At 42.8% G+C, this 18,573-nt stretch overlaps 1 protein-coding gene across 2 annotated transcripts in view; it reads left to right on the top strand.

The window, feature by feature from the left end:
* The window catches only part of LOC125461278 (probable phospholipid-transporting ATPase IIA), a 161,413-nt gene that overhangs the window by 20,954 nt on the left and 121,886 nt on the right, over positions 1-18,573 (top strand). For both annotated transcript variants that reach the window (XM_048549846.2, XM_048549845.2), the window contains exons 2-3: positions 6,311-6,449; positions 11,077-11,190. In XM_048549846.2, the coding sequence (XP_048405803.1) occupies positions 6,311-6,449; positions 11,077-11,190 (253 nt within the window). The remainder of the gene's footprint in view (positions 1-6,310; positions 6,450-11,076; positions 11,191-18,573) is intronic.

The following is an 18,573-nucleotide window of genomic DNA, read 5'->3' as shown; positions in this document are numbered from 1 at the left end:
GAGTCAGTTTGAACAATCAGCAGTGAGTTTTTTTGTGGATTTAAACAAAGAGGATTATTTATTCGTGCACTTACACACTGAAAATCTGATAAAACACCACTCATTCACCTCTCATACCGATGCACTCGAGGAAAAGTACAATTAAAGTGCGCAGTACACTTTCAAAAGTTACAAACAAAGGAATACTGGGGAGAAAGCAGAAATTGCAGGCCTAGTGAAGGAGGCATCTTCCGTCTTGCAGGATAGTCTGTGTGTTTGTATTTTAAGTCATGTGCGGCTTGAGGTCGGAGGAGGGGATGGGTGAAAGGAAGAACAGGTTAGGGAGGCGGGAACGAGCTGGAGTGGTTTTGGGATGCAGTGGGGGGAGGGGAAGAAGCTTATGAAGTCCACATTGATACCATTGGGCTGCAGGGTTCCCAAGCGGAATGTGAGTTGCTGTTCCTGCAACCTTCAGGTGGCATTGTGGCACTGCAGGAGGCCCAGGATGGACATGTCGTCTGTGGAATGGGAGGGAGAGTTGAAATGGTTCGCGACTGGGAGGTGCAGTTGTTTAGTGCGACCCAAGCGTAGGTGTTCTGCAAAGCAATCCCCAAGCCTCCATTTGGTTTCCCCAGTGTAGAGGAGACGACAATGGGAACAGCGGATGCAGTATACCACATTAGCAGATGGGCAGGTGAACATCTGCTTGATGTGGAAAGTCTTCTTGAGGCCTGGAATGGGGGTGAGGGTGGAGGTGTGGGGGCAGGTGTAGCATTTCCTGCGGTTGCAAGGGAAAAGTGTTGGGTGCAGTGGGGCTGGAGGGGAATGTGGAGCAGATGCGGGGGTGACGAAGAGAGTCGTCCCTCCAGAAAGCAGATAAGGGTAGGGGAGGGAAAAATGTCTTTGGTGGGGTTGGATTGCAGATGGCAGAAGTGTTGGAGGATGATGTATTGGATCCGGATGTTGGTGGGGTGGTACGTGAGGTCAAGGGGGATTCTGTTTTGGTTTTTATTATGGGGAGGGGGTGTGAGGGATGAGTTACTGGAAATATGGGAGACACGGTCGAGGGCGTTCTTGACCACTGAGTGGGGGATGTTGCGGTCTTTGAAAAACGAGGACATCTGAGATGTGCGGGCGTGGAATGCCTCACCGTGGGAGCAGACGCAGCAGAGGCCAAGGAATTGGGAATAGGGGATGGCATTTTTGCAGGAAGGTGGGTGGGAGGAGGTGTATTCTAGGTAGCTGTGGGAGTCGGTGGGCTCGAAATGGATATTGGTTTCTAGGTTGTTGCCAGAGATGGACACAGAGAGGTCCAGGAAAGAGAGAGAGGTGTTAGAGATGGTCCAGATGAACTTAAGGTTGGGGGGCAAGCTGCTGGTGAAGTGCATGAACTGTTCGATCACCTCGTGGTAGCACGAGGCAGCGCCGATACAATCATCAATGTAACGGAGGAAGAGGTGGGGTTTAGGGCCAGTGTAGGTACGGAAGAGGAATTGTTCCACGTAACCTACAAAGAGGCAGGCATAGCTTCGGCCCATGCAGGTACCCATGGCCACCCCCTTTGTCTGTAGGACGTGGGAGGAATTGAAAGAGAAGTTGTTGAGGGTGACGACGAGTTCAGCTAAGTGGATGAGGGTGTCATTGGAGAGGGACTGGTTGGGCCTGTGGGACAGGAAGAAACAGAGGGCCTTTAGGCCATCAATGTGGGGCATGCAGGTGTATAGGGACTGGTAAAATGAGGTGTTGGGGACTGGGGTATTGGAAGTTCTGGAGGATGTGTAGGGCATGGGTGGTGTCACAGACATAAGTCGGGAGTTCCTGGACCAAGGGGGAGAAAATGGATTTCAGACAGGTGGAGATGAGTTTGGTGGGGCAGGAGAAGGCGGAGACAATGGGTCGACCAGGGCAGGTGGGTTTGTGGATTTTGGGAAGGAGATAGAAGCGGGCAGTGCGGGGTTGGGGAACGATGAGGTCAGAGGCTGTGGGTGGGAGATCACCTGAAGTGATGAGGTTGTGGATGATTTGGGAGATGATGTTTTGGCATTTGTGGGGTGGGGTCATGATCAAGGAGGCGGTAGGAGGAGGTGTTGGAGAGTTGGCACCAGGCCTCGGCGATGAAGAGGTCAGTGTGCCATACTACAACTGCGCCTCCCTTGTCCGCGGGTTTTATGGCAAGGTTGGGTTGGAGCCCTTTCAGTGTTTCTGGCTTTTAGACCCAGATGTTACTGCCTTTGCTGCTGCTGCTTTTTGCAGTGTTGCTTGTGGACTGACTGCGTACCTTCCCCTAATTGGATGAAACAAGTTTATTGTTATGATCAGTTTTGGCCCAGTAAATACTTCCTGTTGTCTACCTAGAATTATGTCAAGTTCAAAACCATTACTGTGCAGTGAGAGGTAGATAGTGACCATTCATGTCTGCTTACTATTTAACCAGTTCCACTATAGCTTTCTTGTTAAGTTTTCAACATAGAGACAGTGAAATTCGGAGTCCATAGATTTTGAGTTTTGGGTAAGTCCACAAGCAAAAGATGTGAATTTCAAAACTGATTTTGTCTTATGCCCAATCATGGCCATTCGGTTAGGAATTTTCCAAAGAGTGGAAATGCTTCTGAGTCCATATATAAATTTTGCATTGATTGTATGGGCCACCTGACCCTCAGCAGCTGCTCAAACATCCTTTTAATGACTATTTTTAAAAGCAAAGCAGTTTCCAGAAAACTCATTCAATGTTTATAAAATGCTGTCATGTCTCTGTCAGTCAGCAATAATGGGTATAGTCGTGTTTTGTTCTGTTCCAGTCGCTGGTAGGGAAAATTTCCTTTGATTCTACACATGTTATGTGTTTTATTCACATGCGTTTTTCTGATCCAGCAACCCTTCAATTGGTGGTTCCGAAATGGACACAGATGCAAATCTTGCAAAATGGACAGTTTCTTTTTTATGTTTGTATAGTCCCAGTTCCATTACACACCACGGGCTGAATTAAAGCAAATGATGCTTACCTGATGTTGGGCTGAGTACCAATTTTATATGTTTTCACTCGCTCCAATATATAATTGTTCATTTTAAAATTGGTGCCAGCTCATCAGTACATATATATCCATATATATCTAGTGAAAAAAGATTAATCTTTCATGCACAACTTTCCAATATTGTCTGAATCTCTTTTTACCTTGTCTTCCTTACCAGCCAGACATCGTTGTCATTGACATCATGATATGTAAATGTCCAAGCAATCGATTAAACAAACATACATTCTACTTGCCAAGTTCTATTAGAAAGGGCATGAGTTATCCCACTATGTACATGCTTCTTACTCCATATGAGAACGCGGGTGTAAGTCAGAGGTGTGTGTTGCAGTTTTATTAGAACTCAGCTGAGTAAAATTGTAAGTTACTGAGTCACAGCACCGTTGACTTTGGACAGTGTTTAATGGACATGATGGATGTCTTCCTGCCAGCTGGAAAGGCAGCAAAAATGCAATGTTTTCTCCTTTGGGAAAGCCTGGAGATATAAATATCATTAACAGAGAAGTGAAGTACTCTCCCTAGCTTCACAGACTTGCGGCAAAAGGCTCACCCACAGAGAACTGTGAGCCAATCAGAGACTGGCAGCTTTTCACTACTCAACAGCACCTCTGGCAAGAATGTGGTTGCTGCCAGCACTGAACCTATGCAGGGCTCAGGATCACTAAACTGCCTATCAAATGGATACCGAAAGAACTGCGGATGCTGTAAGTCAGAAACAAGAACAGAAATAGCTAGAAAAACTCAGCAGGTCTGACAGCATGTGTGGAAAGAAATCAGAGTTAACGTCCCTGGTCGAGTGACCCTTCCTCAGAAGTGACGGAAGCTAGGAAAATGTCAGTTTACCTGCAGAAGGGTGTGTGTGTGTTTGTGTGGGGCGTGGGTGCGTGGGTGGAGTGGGTAAGGAGTAAACAATAGGTGGGTTTAGAGCCCAAAGAGAGAGAAGAGCAGTTGGAGTAGGTAATAATCTGGCGAGGAGGGTGAATAGCTATTAATGGGGACTGTTAGAAGCTAACAATGGGTTGTGTGTAATAGCACATTAAGTGATAACAAGGCCTGGTGTATGGGGATTCGGGTAAGGACATTGGAAAATGAGGTGCTGTTCTTCCAGCTTCTGCTGAGCTTCACTGGAACACTGCAGCAAACCTGAGACAGAGATGTTGGCCAGAGAATAGCGTTGTTTGTTGAAGTGGCAGGCAACTAGAAGTTCAGAGATAGTGAAGAAGGGTCCAGACCCGACACGTCAGCTTTCCTGCTTGGCCTGCTGCGGTCTTCCAGCTCTACGCCTTGTTAACTGGAAGTTCAGGGTCTTTTTAGTGAATAGATTGCATGTGTTCTGTGAAGCAGTCACCCAATCTATTCCTCATCTCCCCAGTGTAGAGAAGACTACATTGTGAACAATGAATGCAGTATACTAGGCTGTGTGAAGTGCAGCTTCGCCTGGATGGTGTCTTTGGCCCCATGGATAATGAGGAGGGAGGAAGTGACTTTAAAGTGGAATTATTTAAAAAGGAATAACTTAAGTTGGGGATTTACTGTTTATACCCTGTTGAGTTCACTTCATAATCTTGAATGTTTCAATTAAATCACATATGTTTTCCCAAATTTAAAAAATAATAAACCCAATTTATTCAGCATCTTGTCATAGGATGACCTTCTCATCTCAGGAATCAATCTATTTCAACTTTGCTACAGCGCCTCAAATGCAGTATATCCCTGCTTAAGTAGAACAAAATTGCACACAGCACTCCAAATGTGTGTGCACTGTAGCAAGACTTACTTATTCTTAAGGCTTATTTATTCTTACCAGCAATTGTTTTGCAATAAAGATCAATGTGGCGTTTGTTTTCCTAATTGTTTGCTCTACCCGAGTGCTAATTTGTGTTCATTTTAGTTCACCGGACATGAATATTTTAAATCTCTGGAGACCATTCCAGAATCTAGGGAATTTTGGAAAATCATAGCCACCATCTTTGCAGCTACCAAATCCTTTAGATCTTTTGAATTTTACAAGTTAAATCTTAGCCACCTTTCTCATATCTGTGGAATTGGCTTTGATTATTATTATTTAAAATTCTTGTTTGTGACTGGACTATCAGAATCAATAGTATTATTTCCAGTGAATCTTTTGCTAACTGCTAATTAGCCTTGCTGCATTTCACAGCACAAAATCTAAAATAGATTTAACTCTAGTTGTTGCAGATGTTGTCACAGAAGCATTCTGCAATTTCTAAATCTCCTTCATGCATTAGGTATCAAGGCCTGTTTTCAAAACCAATCACTATCCAGCATCATTGTGAAGACCAAGGATAAAGTCTGCTTCATTTTTCTTCTATGAACTGTTATCTTTGACTTGTTTATCCTGCCCCCACTAATGTTCAACAATAAAGATGAGAAATACATATATCTCTTTCCTGTTGAGATTAGGGCAATCCATTTCACTTCTTTTGCTGCCACCTGTACTTCCCTTTGAAAACCAATTTCCTCATTCCCTGCTTCTGTACTTCTGTGCCATTGAGTTTGTGTGTATCCCACCTGGCTTGGCTTGTTCATGGCTGCTTATCACTCTTGAAGTGTAGTCACTGTCAGTCAACCCAACAACCATATCTGCTCCCAACAAAGGCCCTGAAGCAGCACTGAAATGAAACAGCTATTTGAGGGATAGATGTTTGCCAGAGTTCCCCTGCTGTTGTTTGAATTGCTTCAGATCTTCCAGCTCACCTGAGAAGGCAAATATTTCATTCAACTTCTTCAAATTCTAAGGTGCTCACAAAGTTGTAGTCTACTTTATTTTGTAGATAGCATTCAATTTGTCAAATAAAGCATAAGAAACATTTTTTTTTCAGTAACTTTAAAAGGTTTGTATTGCTAACGCTTGATAATCCGTATAAAACAAATAGTTTTGGGAAACAGTGACTCACCTGACAAAGACTTATGTACAAAATATGTAAATTGAGAACTAAGTGTCACTTTCTTAGGGGATCTAATGAGCCAGAAACGTTAAAAATAATGAGTAACAAACTTAGTAAATTTACTTACATGCAAACATTTGCGGGATTCACTGTTTTATTCAGGAAAAAAGCAATGCATGAATTTTAATTTGATGCAAACTTGTTATTTATACTTAGTTTGTACTACTCTCTGTATGACCACAATATTAACTAACCAGGAGGCAAATGAAACAATATGTATCAACATCATGTCAAATGAAACAGTGATTGCCCTGCAAAATAAGTCATCAATTTACAATATCAGTATTTTAATTAGGCACTAGATACTGTAAATAGAAATTTTTCTTTCTAAAGATGCTGCGGCTGGTGCTGTAGAGGAAGGGATTTCAAACCTCGCACGGTGTGGCTTGGACACCCAGAGAAACGAGATCATAAATACCCACGAAATGTTATCAATAATCAAAAATACAACTTCTTCACCTTTCTCCCTGGGGTATGTGTTTGATGAATCTTATTTATTGAATGAAGAGTGAATTATAATCTTTGAAACCATTCAAAGTCCCCCATAAAGAAGTGTGTATTCTATTTGAGTATAACTTGTTTGAATGTATTTCTTTTGGATTGTGCAAATATGTATGTACGAGTTTGTGCCTATATATTGGTTAATAATTTTGAGTGTTTCTGGTAACTCCCATGTAGCAGGCAATTCAACTCTTCCAGTAGCTACTTTGCTTAACTGAGCCTACTCAGATTTCCTTCAAGCCCTATTACACCATCTAAAGAAAATTGCCAAGTGGCCTGCTTCTGAATACATGACATTCAACAAAGAACAAAGAAACCTACAGCACATGAACAGGCCCTTTGGCCCTCCAAGCCTGTGCCGATCAAGATCCTCTGTCTAATAGTCATCTATTTTCTAACGGTCTGTGTCCATTTGCTCCCTGCCCATCCATGTACCTGTCCAAATATATCTTAAAAGGCGCTAACATGTCTGCGTCTACCACCTCCGCTGGCAACGCGTTCCAGGTGCCCACCACCCTCTGTGTAAAGAACTTTCCACACATATCTCCCTTAAACTTCCCTCCTCTCACTTTGAACTCATGACCCCTAATAATTGAGTCCCCGACTCTGGGGGAAAAAGCTTTTTGCTATCCACCCTGTCTATACCCCTCATAATTTTGTAGACCTCAATCATGTCCCCCCTCAATCTCTGTCTTTCTAATGAAAATAATCCTAATCTATTCAACCTCTCTTCATAGCTAGCACTCTCCATACCAGGCGACATCCTGGTGAACCTCCTCTGCACCCTCTCCAAAGCATCCACATCCTTTTGGTAATGTGGTGACCAGAACTGTACACAGTACTCCAAATGTGGCCAAACCAAAGTCCTATACAACTGCAACATGACCTGCCAACTCTTGTACTCAATAACCCGCCCAATGAAGGAAAGCATGCCATATGCCTTCTTGACCACCCTATTGACCTGAGTTGTCACCTTCAGGGAACAATGGACCTGAACACCCAGATCTCTCTGTTCATCAATTTTCCCTTGGACTTTTCCATTTTCTGTATAGTTCGCCCTTGAATTTGATCTTCCAAAACGCATCACCTCGCATTTTCCCGGATTGAACTCCATCTGCCATTTATCTGCCCAACTCTCCAGTCTATCTATATTCTGCTGTAATTTCTGACAGTCCCCTTCACTATCAGCTACTCCACCAATCTCCGTGTCATCTGCAAACTTGCTGATCAGACCACCTACACCTTCCTCCAGATCGTTTACATACATCACAAACAACAGTGGTCCCAGCACAGATCCCTGTGGAACACCACTGGTTACAGGTCTCCAATTTGAGAAACTCCCTTCTACTACTACCCTCTGTCTCCTGTTGCCCAGCCAGTTTTTTATCCATCAAGCTAGCACACCCTGGACCCCATGTGACTTCACTTTCTCCATCAGCCTGCCATAGTTGGTTACTAAGGTGTGAATAAAAGGACATTTGATTAAGTTGAATTTTTCCCTCACTTTGCTTTACGTACTCAGAAGAGTAAATGTATTAAAATTAAAATTAAGATCGAATGTTTCTAGTGAAAATCTTCTACGTGTCATGAGTTTGTAGTGCAATATGTTGGAGCCCAATGCTTGGTAGTTTTATTTTCTTCCTTGTCAGATAGCAGCTGTTACCTTAATGGACCCTCAAAGTTACCTGAAAGTGCTAAAATCATTTGTACTCAAACATAGGTTGTTATTTTCAGCGGGACTTTCCGTCGGTCAGTATTTTAGCTGAAGGCTTCCAAGGGTCAAATGAGGCTGTTGTAAGGACTTGACAGCAGACTTTGATGCCTTGTGCAGTTTTTCACAGGTCTTTTGCTGTATTCACCTCTGAGATTATTGAGACAGAAGCTCGAAATCTTTTAGTTATATAATGAGCATTCACCAGGTATTGCCTGTTTTGATTATAACGGTGGAATATCTGTTAGCTTATATTAGGGCAGATCTTTTAATTTCTATTAAATTGTTTCACCTCATGGAAATGGGGCATTGGGATCATTTAGTTTGTGTTGGTGCTCACCATCCAGGTAAGCAAAAGGTCTCAATTTTATTTATCCATTTGTTTCCAAATCCCTTCAATCCTTGCCGGTCATTGTACCCTCCAAATTAATTTTGAATGATATAGGGCCAAGGAAGATTCCACACGTGTCATGACAATGGTGAGAAATATGTGAGAATTATGTGAGATGCTTCCTGATAGCAAGAGCAAAATAGTCTTCATTTTTGAACGAAGTGCTAAACAACAAGCCGAGACTCTTGCCAGTGAGCAGCAGGGGGTCTGTTAACAACACATTAACATTCTCATTATCATGTCACAAAGATTCAGTTTCGCATTCCCCCACCTGCTGGATAGAAACCAGACAGTGATGATTTGTGACAACACACTTCAAGTGGTTGAGAGAGATAATGGGAACTGCAGACGCTGGAGAATTCCAAGATAATAAAATGTGAGGCTGGATGAACACAGCAGGCCAAGCAGCATCTCAGGAGCACAAAAGCTGACGTTTCGGGCCTAGACCCTTCATCAGAGAGGGGGATGGGGAGAGGGAACTGGAATAAATAGGGAGAGAGGGGGAGGCGGACTGAAGACGGAGAGTAAAGAAGATAGGTGGAGAGAGTATAGGTGGGGAGGTAGGGAGAGGATAGGTCAGTCCAGGGAAGACAGACAGGTCAAGGAGGTGGGATGAGGTTAGTAGGTAGATGGGGCTGCGGCTTGGGGTGGGAGGAAGGGATGGGTGAGAGGAAGAACAGGTTAGGGAGGCAGAGACAGGTTGGACTGGTTTTGGGATGCATTGGGTGGAGGGGAAGAGCTGGGCTGGTTGTGTGGTGCAGTGGGGGGAGGAGACGAACTGGGCTGGTTTAGGGATGCAGTTGGGGAAGGGGAGATTTTGAAACTGGTGAAGTCCACATTGATACCATTAGGCTGCAGGGTTCCCAGGCGGAATATGAGTTGCTGTTCCTGCAACCTTTGGGTGGCATCATTGTGGCACTGCAGGAGACACTTCAAGTGGTTACCTGGAGACTGTTGGGTCCTTGTCAGTCACTAACACCTTGCCCGATTGACATTGACCATGTGGATCCAGGAGCAATCTGAGTGAATTAATAATAATGCTCAGAGGACTTGGGTTCAATTCTTGCCATAGAGTCTAAATTCAATTAATAAATCTGGTGACCATGACTACAGTCATCCTTGATGAAAATGAACTGATTCACTAATCTCCTTCAGGGAAAGAAATCTGCCATCCTTGTCCAGTCTGGCTAATATGAAATTTCAACCCTACAGAATGTAGGAATCTGTTAACTACCCACTGAAATGTTTAACACCTACTCAGTTCAAGGGCACTTGGGGATTGGCAATAAATGCTGGTCTTGCCAGTGGTGCCCCACTTCCCATGAAAGAATGGAAAGAGCCCTATGCAGCCATGCTTAAACCATGGGCTAGAATAAACAAAAATTCCAAGGGAGGAGAGAATCACAGTATAAGAAGAGAAAATCTTTAAACTGAACATAAAACTCCTAAGCTAATCTGAAGTAGAATTGAAGAACTCGATTAAAGTATGTCAGCTTATTTCCCTGTTATTTGTACACTCTAATTAGATCTATGGCGTTGACTTTTAGGGGCAACGTATGAGTGAGGAAACAGATTGATGGGACGGTAAATTAGGGTGTGGTGCTGTTAGCTATATGCTATTTGCTGGCCTGCTTGCTCTCACTATGTATTTGAATATGGTGAGAGAGGCGTGCACTCAGTGTGTGGCCTGGCAACTTTAACCGTGCAGGCTGCTTGTCAGTGAATGGAAGGGCTGCCTCCTTTTTGAGCCCCCCGTGCAATTGGAATGCCTCAGCCCCACAGTTCTGCTTCCCATACCCCTCCTCCCTCCTCACATCCCTGCACCCTACCCAACATTTCCCTGTCAAACTGGCCCTGGTGACATCACTGACTTTCCTGGGTTTCTTCACAAAAGTTGTCAAATATTGGAAAAAAAATACTGTATACTATTGTATACTAATGAAACCAATAAATGCTTCTGTACAGTATCAAAGTCATTTTCAGTGATTTTAAAAACAGGTTATTCGAGTGGTGAACCCGACAATTGTTTTCAAGTCCATGAAATAAACCATATCAGTTCACCACACTTAAATACTTGAGTGCAATTCTATTATGCAAGGAAAGGAAAGTAATTATGTTTTATTACACTGCCTCTTTACGTTTGTTCTCAGAAAGCTTTGTGATTATATAAAAATCTTAGGGAACCAAGTTGAATTATGAAGAGAGCAAACTATTTAAATTACAGCTTGATTCCAATTTACCATGTATCCAAAACAGAATACTCCACATCAAATAGTACTATCAACTCCATCCTTGCAGACAATGTACAGTTTCAATACTTTTTCTATGTGTGTTATTGAACTATCATTTTTGGGAATGAGGCCTTAGGAAGTTGTGAATAATTGATTGAACACATTACATTAAAACAGCATTGTATATTTTGTTGTTTTGCACTTATACTAAGTATGGTTGTTTCATTTAGAACTTAATGCGTTTTTTTTTCTTTCTCTTGTTCAGGTACTTTTTAACCAGTTTAAGTATTTCTTTAATCTTTACTTCCTGCTGTTGGCGTGTTCCCAGTTTGTACCAGATTTGCGACTTGGCGCCCTGTATACATATTGGGCTCCTTTGGTAAGTCTACCATTCATCTTCTGACATTGTCCCGTTATTTAAAAGGCTTTGAAAAGAAAAATGTTTGAGGCAAAAATAACAAGGTGTAGAGCTGGATGAACACAGCAGGCCAAGCAGCATTAAGGAGCAGGAAAGCTGACGTTTTGGGCCCCTGACCCTTCGTCAGAAATGGCGGAGGGGAAGGGGATTCTGAAATAAACAGGGAGGGGGGGAAGGCAGATAGATGATGGATAAAGGAGAAGATAAGCGGAGAGGAGACAGACAGGTCAAAGAGGCGGGGTTAGAGCCAGTAAAGGTGAGTATAGGTGGGGAGGTAGGGAGGGGATAGGCCAGTCAGAGAGGACAGACAGGTTAAGGAGGCAGGATGAGGCTAGTAGGTAGGAGATGGGGGTGGGGCTTGAGGTGGGAGGAGGGGATAGGTGGGAGGAAGGACAGGTTAGGGATGTGGGGACAAGCTGGGCTGGTTTTGGGATGCGGTAGTGGGAGGGGAGATTTTGAAGCTTGTGAAGTCCACATTGATACCAGTGGCCGGAGGGTTCCCAAGCAAAATATGAGGCGCTCTTCCTGCAACCATCAGGTGGCATCGTTGTGGCTCTGCAGGAGGCCCAGGATGGACATGTCATCTGAGGAATGGGAGGGGGAGTTGAAATGGTTCGCGACTGGAAGGTGCAGTTGTTTAATGCAAACTGAGTGTAGGTGTTCCGCAAAGTGGTCCCCAACCCTCCGCTTGGTTTCCCCGTTATAGATGAGGCCACAATGGAAACAGCGGATGCAGTATATCACATTAGCAGATGTGCAGGTGAACATCTGCTCGATGTGGAAGGTCTTCTTGGGGCCTGGGATGGGGTTGATGGGGGAGGTGTAGGGGCAGGTGTAGCACTTCCTATGGTTGCAGGGAAAAGTGCTAGATGTGGTGGGGCTGGAGGGGAGTTTGAGCGGACAAGGGAGTCCCAGAGAGAATGGTCTCTCCGGAAAGCAGACAAGGGTGTGGAGTGAAAAATGTCCTTGGTGGAGGGGTCGGATTGCATATGGTGGAAGTTTCAGACGATGATGCATTGGATCCGGAGGTTGGTGGGGTGGTATGTGAGTATGAGGGGGATTCTGGTTTAGTTGTTATTGCAGGGAGGGGGTGTGAGGGATGAGTTGCGGGAAATGCGGGAGAGACGGTTGAGGGCGCTCTCAACCACTGCGGGGGGGACATTGCAGTCCTTGAAAAACGAGGATGCCTGAGATGTATGGGAGTGGAATGCCTCATCCTGGGGGCAGATTCAGCAGAGGCAAAGGAATTAAGAATCGGGAATTAAGAATAGTTTCCTGCCTTTTTGCAGGAAGGTGGGTGGGTGGAGGTGTATTCTAGGTAGCTGTGGGAGTCGGAGGGCTTGAAAGGGATATCAGTTTCCAGGTGGTTGCCAGAGACTGAAACAGAGAGGTCCAGGAAGGAGAGAGAGGTATTAGAGATGGTCCAGGTGAACTTAAGGTGGGGTGGAAGCTGTTGGTGAAGTGGATGAACTGTTCGAGCTCCTCATTGGAGCATGAGGCGGCGCCAATACAGTCATCATAGGTCATTTTAATATTGCAGTTAAATTAACCTAAATTTTATTCAAAGTTTACAAAGAATGGAGTATGTGGTGATTAAAATTAGGACAACACACTACTTGAACTTCATGCTTTACTTGCATCCTGCATTCTTTCGGTGGTATAGCTTGGGATATAATTGATCTTCCAGCCCAGGCAGTCAGCAATGTCCATTGGCAGTGCAAAAATTGGGATATGGTGACGTAATTCAGATTCTGATATTATTTTAATGTTGAGCCACATGATTTACACAAGAAACACATTGTACGCAAGAAGTTGTCCAAGTAAGTATAATGGTTTCCTCGTTGGCAGGAGAGGCAAGAGTGTTTCTTGAAGTCCTACTGGTTTTCACTTCTCCTTCCCGCTTTGGTATTGGGCTCAAACTCAGATCGCACCCACCTACCAATCGCTAATCTTCTGGTGGAGTGTGATTCCATGGATAACCAATGATGGCCTATTGCTGTGCAGTCTTGCCCACCCATCTCATTCTGGCAGTGGTCAAGCAGGAGCTGGCCATGAATATTTTTTAATGAGGCATGGAAGTTTGTGTTTGAGTAATCCTGATCTCTGACTTGCTGCCACATCAGTGAATTCTGGTCAAAAGTTTCAATCTGAGTTGTTCTATTAGAATGCAAAGTATCGTATCAAATTTAACTAATAAATCATATATTTAAATGATGGTCATTGTTGTAACTGCATATGATGCATTTCTCTTAAATACATTTATGTTTGGATCCTTGATCTCAACGGTTAACCCAGTCACTATTAACTGTGCATGAATCCAGATGTAATGATATACATTTACGAGAATATCTAGACTCTGGAGTTTGTCCAGCAAGCATTGTTACTTGTCATTAACTTTATGGAGAAGGGATTTTGCATAATTAGTACTTGAACAAACAATTGTTGAGCCTTTTTCTTCGCACAATTGTGTGGACATGCTTCCTATCAAAGTGTTGCTCAGCAGCTGATAGTTTTAGAATTTCTTTTTACATTTTTCTTAAAACAGGTTTTAATTGCTAGTACTGTATATGCAGCAGATTCCACTTGTGAAGTCATAGTCATAGTATTGTGCAGCATGGAAACAGACCCTTTGGTTCAACTAGTCCACACTGATGTTCCCAATCCAAACTAGCCCCACCTTCCTGTGCTCGGCCCATTTCCCTCCAAACTCTTCCTATTCATGAACTTATCCAAATGCCTTTTAAATGTTGGAACTGTACCTGCATCCACCAGTTCCACTGACAGTTCATTCCACACACAAACTGCGTTTTAAAAAAAAAGTTGCCCTCATGTCCTTTTTAAATCTTTCTGCTCTCACCTTAAAAAATACAGCCTCTTGTTTTGAACTCCCCCTACCCTAGGGAATGACCCTTGCTATTCACCTTATCTATACCCCGCATGATTTTACAAACCTCTGCAAGGTCACCCCTCAAACTCCTATGTACAGTTGTGTTGGTCAGAAGTCCAGTTCTGTTTCTACACAATATAATCACACCTACATTTCTGGAACTTTCTTGAACAGATGTTTGCCACCCTGACGGTCCATAATTAGAATTCTATGATTTCTGTGAATGTGTTAAATACGTCTATGGAATCATTTTGCTTTATTTTTGAAGAACAGACTTCCATAACTTTTACTTAAGGTGGAACTTGTTTATGCAGACAAGGTTTTTGTTTTAAAATCTATTGTGAGGTATGCAGGATAACATGTTATTTGTCTTCCTCCTATTGATATCCAAAGTGCAAGACTTCTGGGATTACTCTAATAGCACTGTAAAATTGTGTCCCAAGTCCTACTGATCCATTTGAAAACCCAAGTATATTTGAGTTAGTTGACTTCTATTGGTTTCCCACAATTGGCCTTTATATACTGAGCTTAAGGAGCAGATAAATTTTGTGGTCTGGCTGTTGATTGCATTTCAGTAACAATGCTAAAAAATGTATGTGTGCATGCATGTGTATGGATATTTGATCAGAGTTTGGTTGTGACACCTTCACAGTTAACTATCCGGCTAATACTGACAGTGATAATGGGACCTACCTACTAACCTCATCCCACCTCCTTGACCTGTCCGTCTTCCCTGGACTGACCTATCCCCTCCCTACCTCCCCACCTATACTCTCCTCTCCACCTATCTTCTTTACTCTCCATCTTCGGTCCGCCTCCCCCTCTCTCCCTATTTATTCCAGTTCCCTCTCCCCATCCCCCTCTCTGATGAAGGGTCGAGGCCCGAAACGTCAGCTTTTGTGCTCCTGAGATGCTGCTTGGCCTGCTGTGTTCATCCAGCCTCACATTTTATTATAATACTGACAGTGTTGGCTCAATTGAATAATGGGCAGATACAATTCGAGTACCAACTTCTATAGAAGTGTTTCCCACCTAACAATGTATTCTGTCTGGGCGACAAGCTGGCTCAGTTGATAGCACTGCTGCCTCACAGGGCCTGGGTTCAATTCCACCCTTTGGTGACTGTTTTTGTGCAATTGCACATTCTCCCTGTGTCTGTGTGGGTTTCCTCCAGCACCTCTAGCTTCTTCCCACAGCCCAGAGCTGTGCACATTAGATGGACTGACAATGTTAAATTGCCCAAGGTGTCCAGGGATGTGCAGGCTGAGTGGATTAGCCGTGGAAAATACAGGGTTACAAGGAATAGGGTGGGGGTGGGGGGAGGAGGTGTTGGATCTTGGTGGCATGCTCTTTGGAGGGACGATGTGGACTTGATGCTCTGAATGGCCTTTGTCTACACTGTAAGCATTCTATGATTCAGTCTGCTCCATCAGGAGAGGGCAGAAAGAAAACTGTTGAAATCAGCACTGCAGTCTGTTAGGTGCTTATCCTTTTACCAAGTGAGATGACTTAATCCAACAGTAAACTGATTCACTGACTAAGGGGCAATTTAAAAATCTTTTTGCTCGAGCAATTCCTGTTCCTGGGAAAGAATATAAATCACTTACTTGGAGTTATGCTGTTTTTCATTTGGTAAATATATGTTTTTTAAAGTCATGAATCAATTTGCTTCCTTTCCATTTTCTTTCCTTTGTATAATTTTGTTAACTTAATCAAGAGAATTGGGATACCAAATATGGAACAGAGCAGAGTTTAAAATCTTTGATAGAACTGCATACCTTTTTAACAATTCTCATTGTCTTTAAACCTGCCCAAAAGAACAGGTAGTTAAAGTAACACAGCCAGCTCCAGTGTCAACTGGTAAATGTTGATTTTGCCACCTGGCAACAGGTTACTCATGCATTTGTGCACGAATTAGTTCAGTTGATGGGGTGAATAGCTTATTTTCTTAGAGGAAAATATGAAATCTTTTTAAAAAAAGGAACCAGAATCCTCCAGAAAATTGAACTCAAATGTAGAGAGAAAAAAAAACATTTCAAGGGAAAAGATGATTTAGAAGCAAATGCCTGCAATTTGGAAGAAATCTCATTGCACAGCTATGAATACATAATTTAAAGAGGTTTCAGGAAGTGCAGTGATGTTATTTTAAATAGAATCAATAATTTACTATTAATTGCTTCTAGGTTATTCATGTGGAAGCTGTCATCATTCATCAGTTTCCATCAAGAGATTAAAACGTAGGGGGACAGGGATGCAATATGCTCAAAGGTGGACATATTGAAATGATGAGGCATTTCCTTATTTCCTACCTGTTGCACTATAGCATCACTGGTTATTTAACAAGCATGTTGCTCCTCCATGATCAACATAACTTTAAATTCCAGAGAGAGAATTTAAATGGCCACTGTACCTACTAACACTTACAACACACTTCAACATTTTTCAAGTATATTTTATAATGACATAAGGGTACAGTGCCCTCTCTAGGTTACTTCCCCAGCTAAACTTTAAGAACCTGCCATGACTGTGCTAATAGCCCTGGTGTTGGAAAATTACCCGAGTCCGGCGTCAGCTTACTTGAATGGGCAGGTGATCTGCTGAAGATATATCCTACTTTGTATGAGCAGAGAATCTGAAGTGTAATTATGTATTTTTCCATGCACTGTAATGTCTGGAAGTGAGTAATAGTGGTCACAGAACACCTAATGTGATGTTATATAACTTTTTATTTAAAACTGTTTAATTCTTCCTGTGCTATTATAGCAAAAGTTCTGACAGAGAGGCAGTCTGGTGGGGAAAGGTAAACCGACTAATGTGCAACTTCTGTAGAATTAATTGTTTTTTGCGTAGCTATGGTGGTCTTCCTAAACCAGACAACTAATCCTTTCATTGTTTGAAAATGGTTTGTAATTCCTCTCTGCTTCTGTTCAATTCTAGTGGCACTTACTGCTGTTCTTCAGCCAAGAGGAGAAATAGCCAATCCCACTAATAGTCTTGCGGCTTTCTGCAGCTGCCTGATGAATGAGAGATGGACCAGACTGGTACTTTATTTGTCTCTGTCCCCGAGACTGTGTTCCAGCCAACAACTGAGAATTGGCAGAACATAATCAGTCAGATTTGGAGTTGAGTTCAGATAGTTTTGGCTGGGATTGAAATTTGTCTCTGCCATTCTGGAATGGAATTTAATATTCCAGTCAAGGCCCACTTCGGGACAAATTGATTCCAATCAGACACAGAACCACAATTTATGCATCAAACACAAGAGTTTAAGTATGCAGCATTCAAGCATCGGTTTCCATTTGCACTAAGAAAAGTATTTATTTTCCTCTCCTGTGGTTAATTGTCATATTTAACCTTAGAGGACTGAGCATAGATGGGTCATGTGGAAAGAGAACCATACAGCCAATCCTGAACCCTTGTCTTCATGCAGTTACCTTTCACAAAAGGAGTACCAGTTGGTGTTATCCATCCATAGTTTAGTGGCATGAAAGCTGGATGTAATGCCTCTGTTGTTGGCGCATACACATACCTCTGGTTTTGAACTCCCCTACCCTGGCCCTTCACCTTGCCTACGCTCCTCATGATTGTATAAACCTCTATAAGGTCACCCTGTAGTCTCTGACATTCTGGAGAAAAATGGTCTCAGCATATTTAGTCTGTCCTTATAGCTCAAAGCTTCTATCTTATCTCATCAACCAAGAAAGATTTTGCAGTCCCTTAATCTCAACATAAACTGCATCTTCAGTGATTCCAAGATTTTCAGCATTCTATTCGATTCAATACAATCAAAGACATTGGCAGAAAATTCATGCTGCGTTTGTTTGACAACCACCCTTGGGCATTACCTATACTGAAACCAATTTTCATTGATATCCCCTTTCACTTTCTCGATGGTTGTGAACATGACTGAGGCACAATCTCATTATCGTCAGTAGCCCTCTAGCACCCTATTCAAGCGACCCATTTTTTGTATGAGTTCAGATGGCGAAAGCTTAAGCAGCTGTGGAAAAGACCACAACTAAATCTGACAGGTCCTGCCCAATTTCCACAATAAACAAGAATGGGAAACTTTGAAGAATGTTTGCACGCTCCCTTGCCTTGGTACTGTGACATTATCGCACATTATAGCATATCAACTATTACTCCAGCTGAAATCATCACACATCAAGAATTAGAATTGGGATCATTTTGTCTGGTGGGATGTTAGGTATCAGTGAATACTAAATATCAGAAGATCTTCAGAGGCACTTTTCAAAGCAGACTTCTGAAAACCTACTTTAAGTACGTGAAATGGAGAGATGAGATAGTTTATTACATCATGCTTGTTCAGGTGCAACCTTTACTGTAGTAATGATAAACCTGCCCTTGAAGTACTACTGTCCTTCCTCCACTATTTAAAGAAAGCTGCTAAATCCTACTGTCTAATATCTGAAACAATCACTGCAGTTTATGTTGTA

Source organism: Stegostoma tigrinum, chromosome 19, assembly GCF_030684315.1.
Source record: "Stegostoma tigrinum isolate sSteTig4 chromosome 19, sSteTig4.hap1, whole genome shotgun sequence".
Classification (NCBI taxonomy): domain Eukaryota; kingdom Metazoa; phylum Chordata; class Chondrichthyes; order Orectolobiformes; family Stegostomatidae; genus Stegostoma; species Stegostoma tigrinum.
Note: the sequence above shows the minus strand (reverse complement) of the source record. Positions and strands in the feature narration are given on the sequence as shown.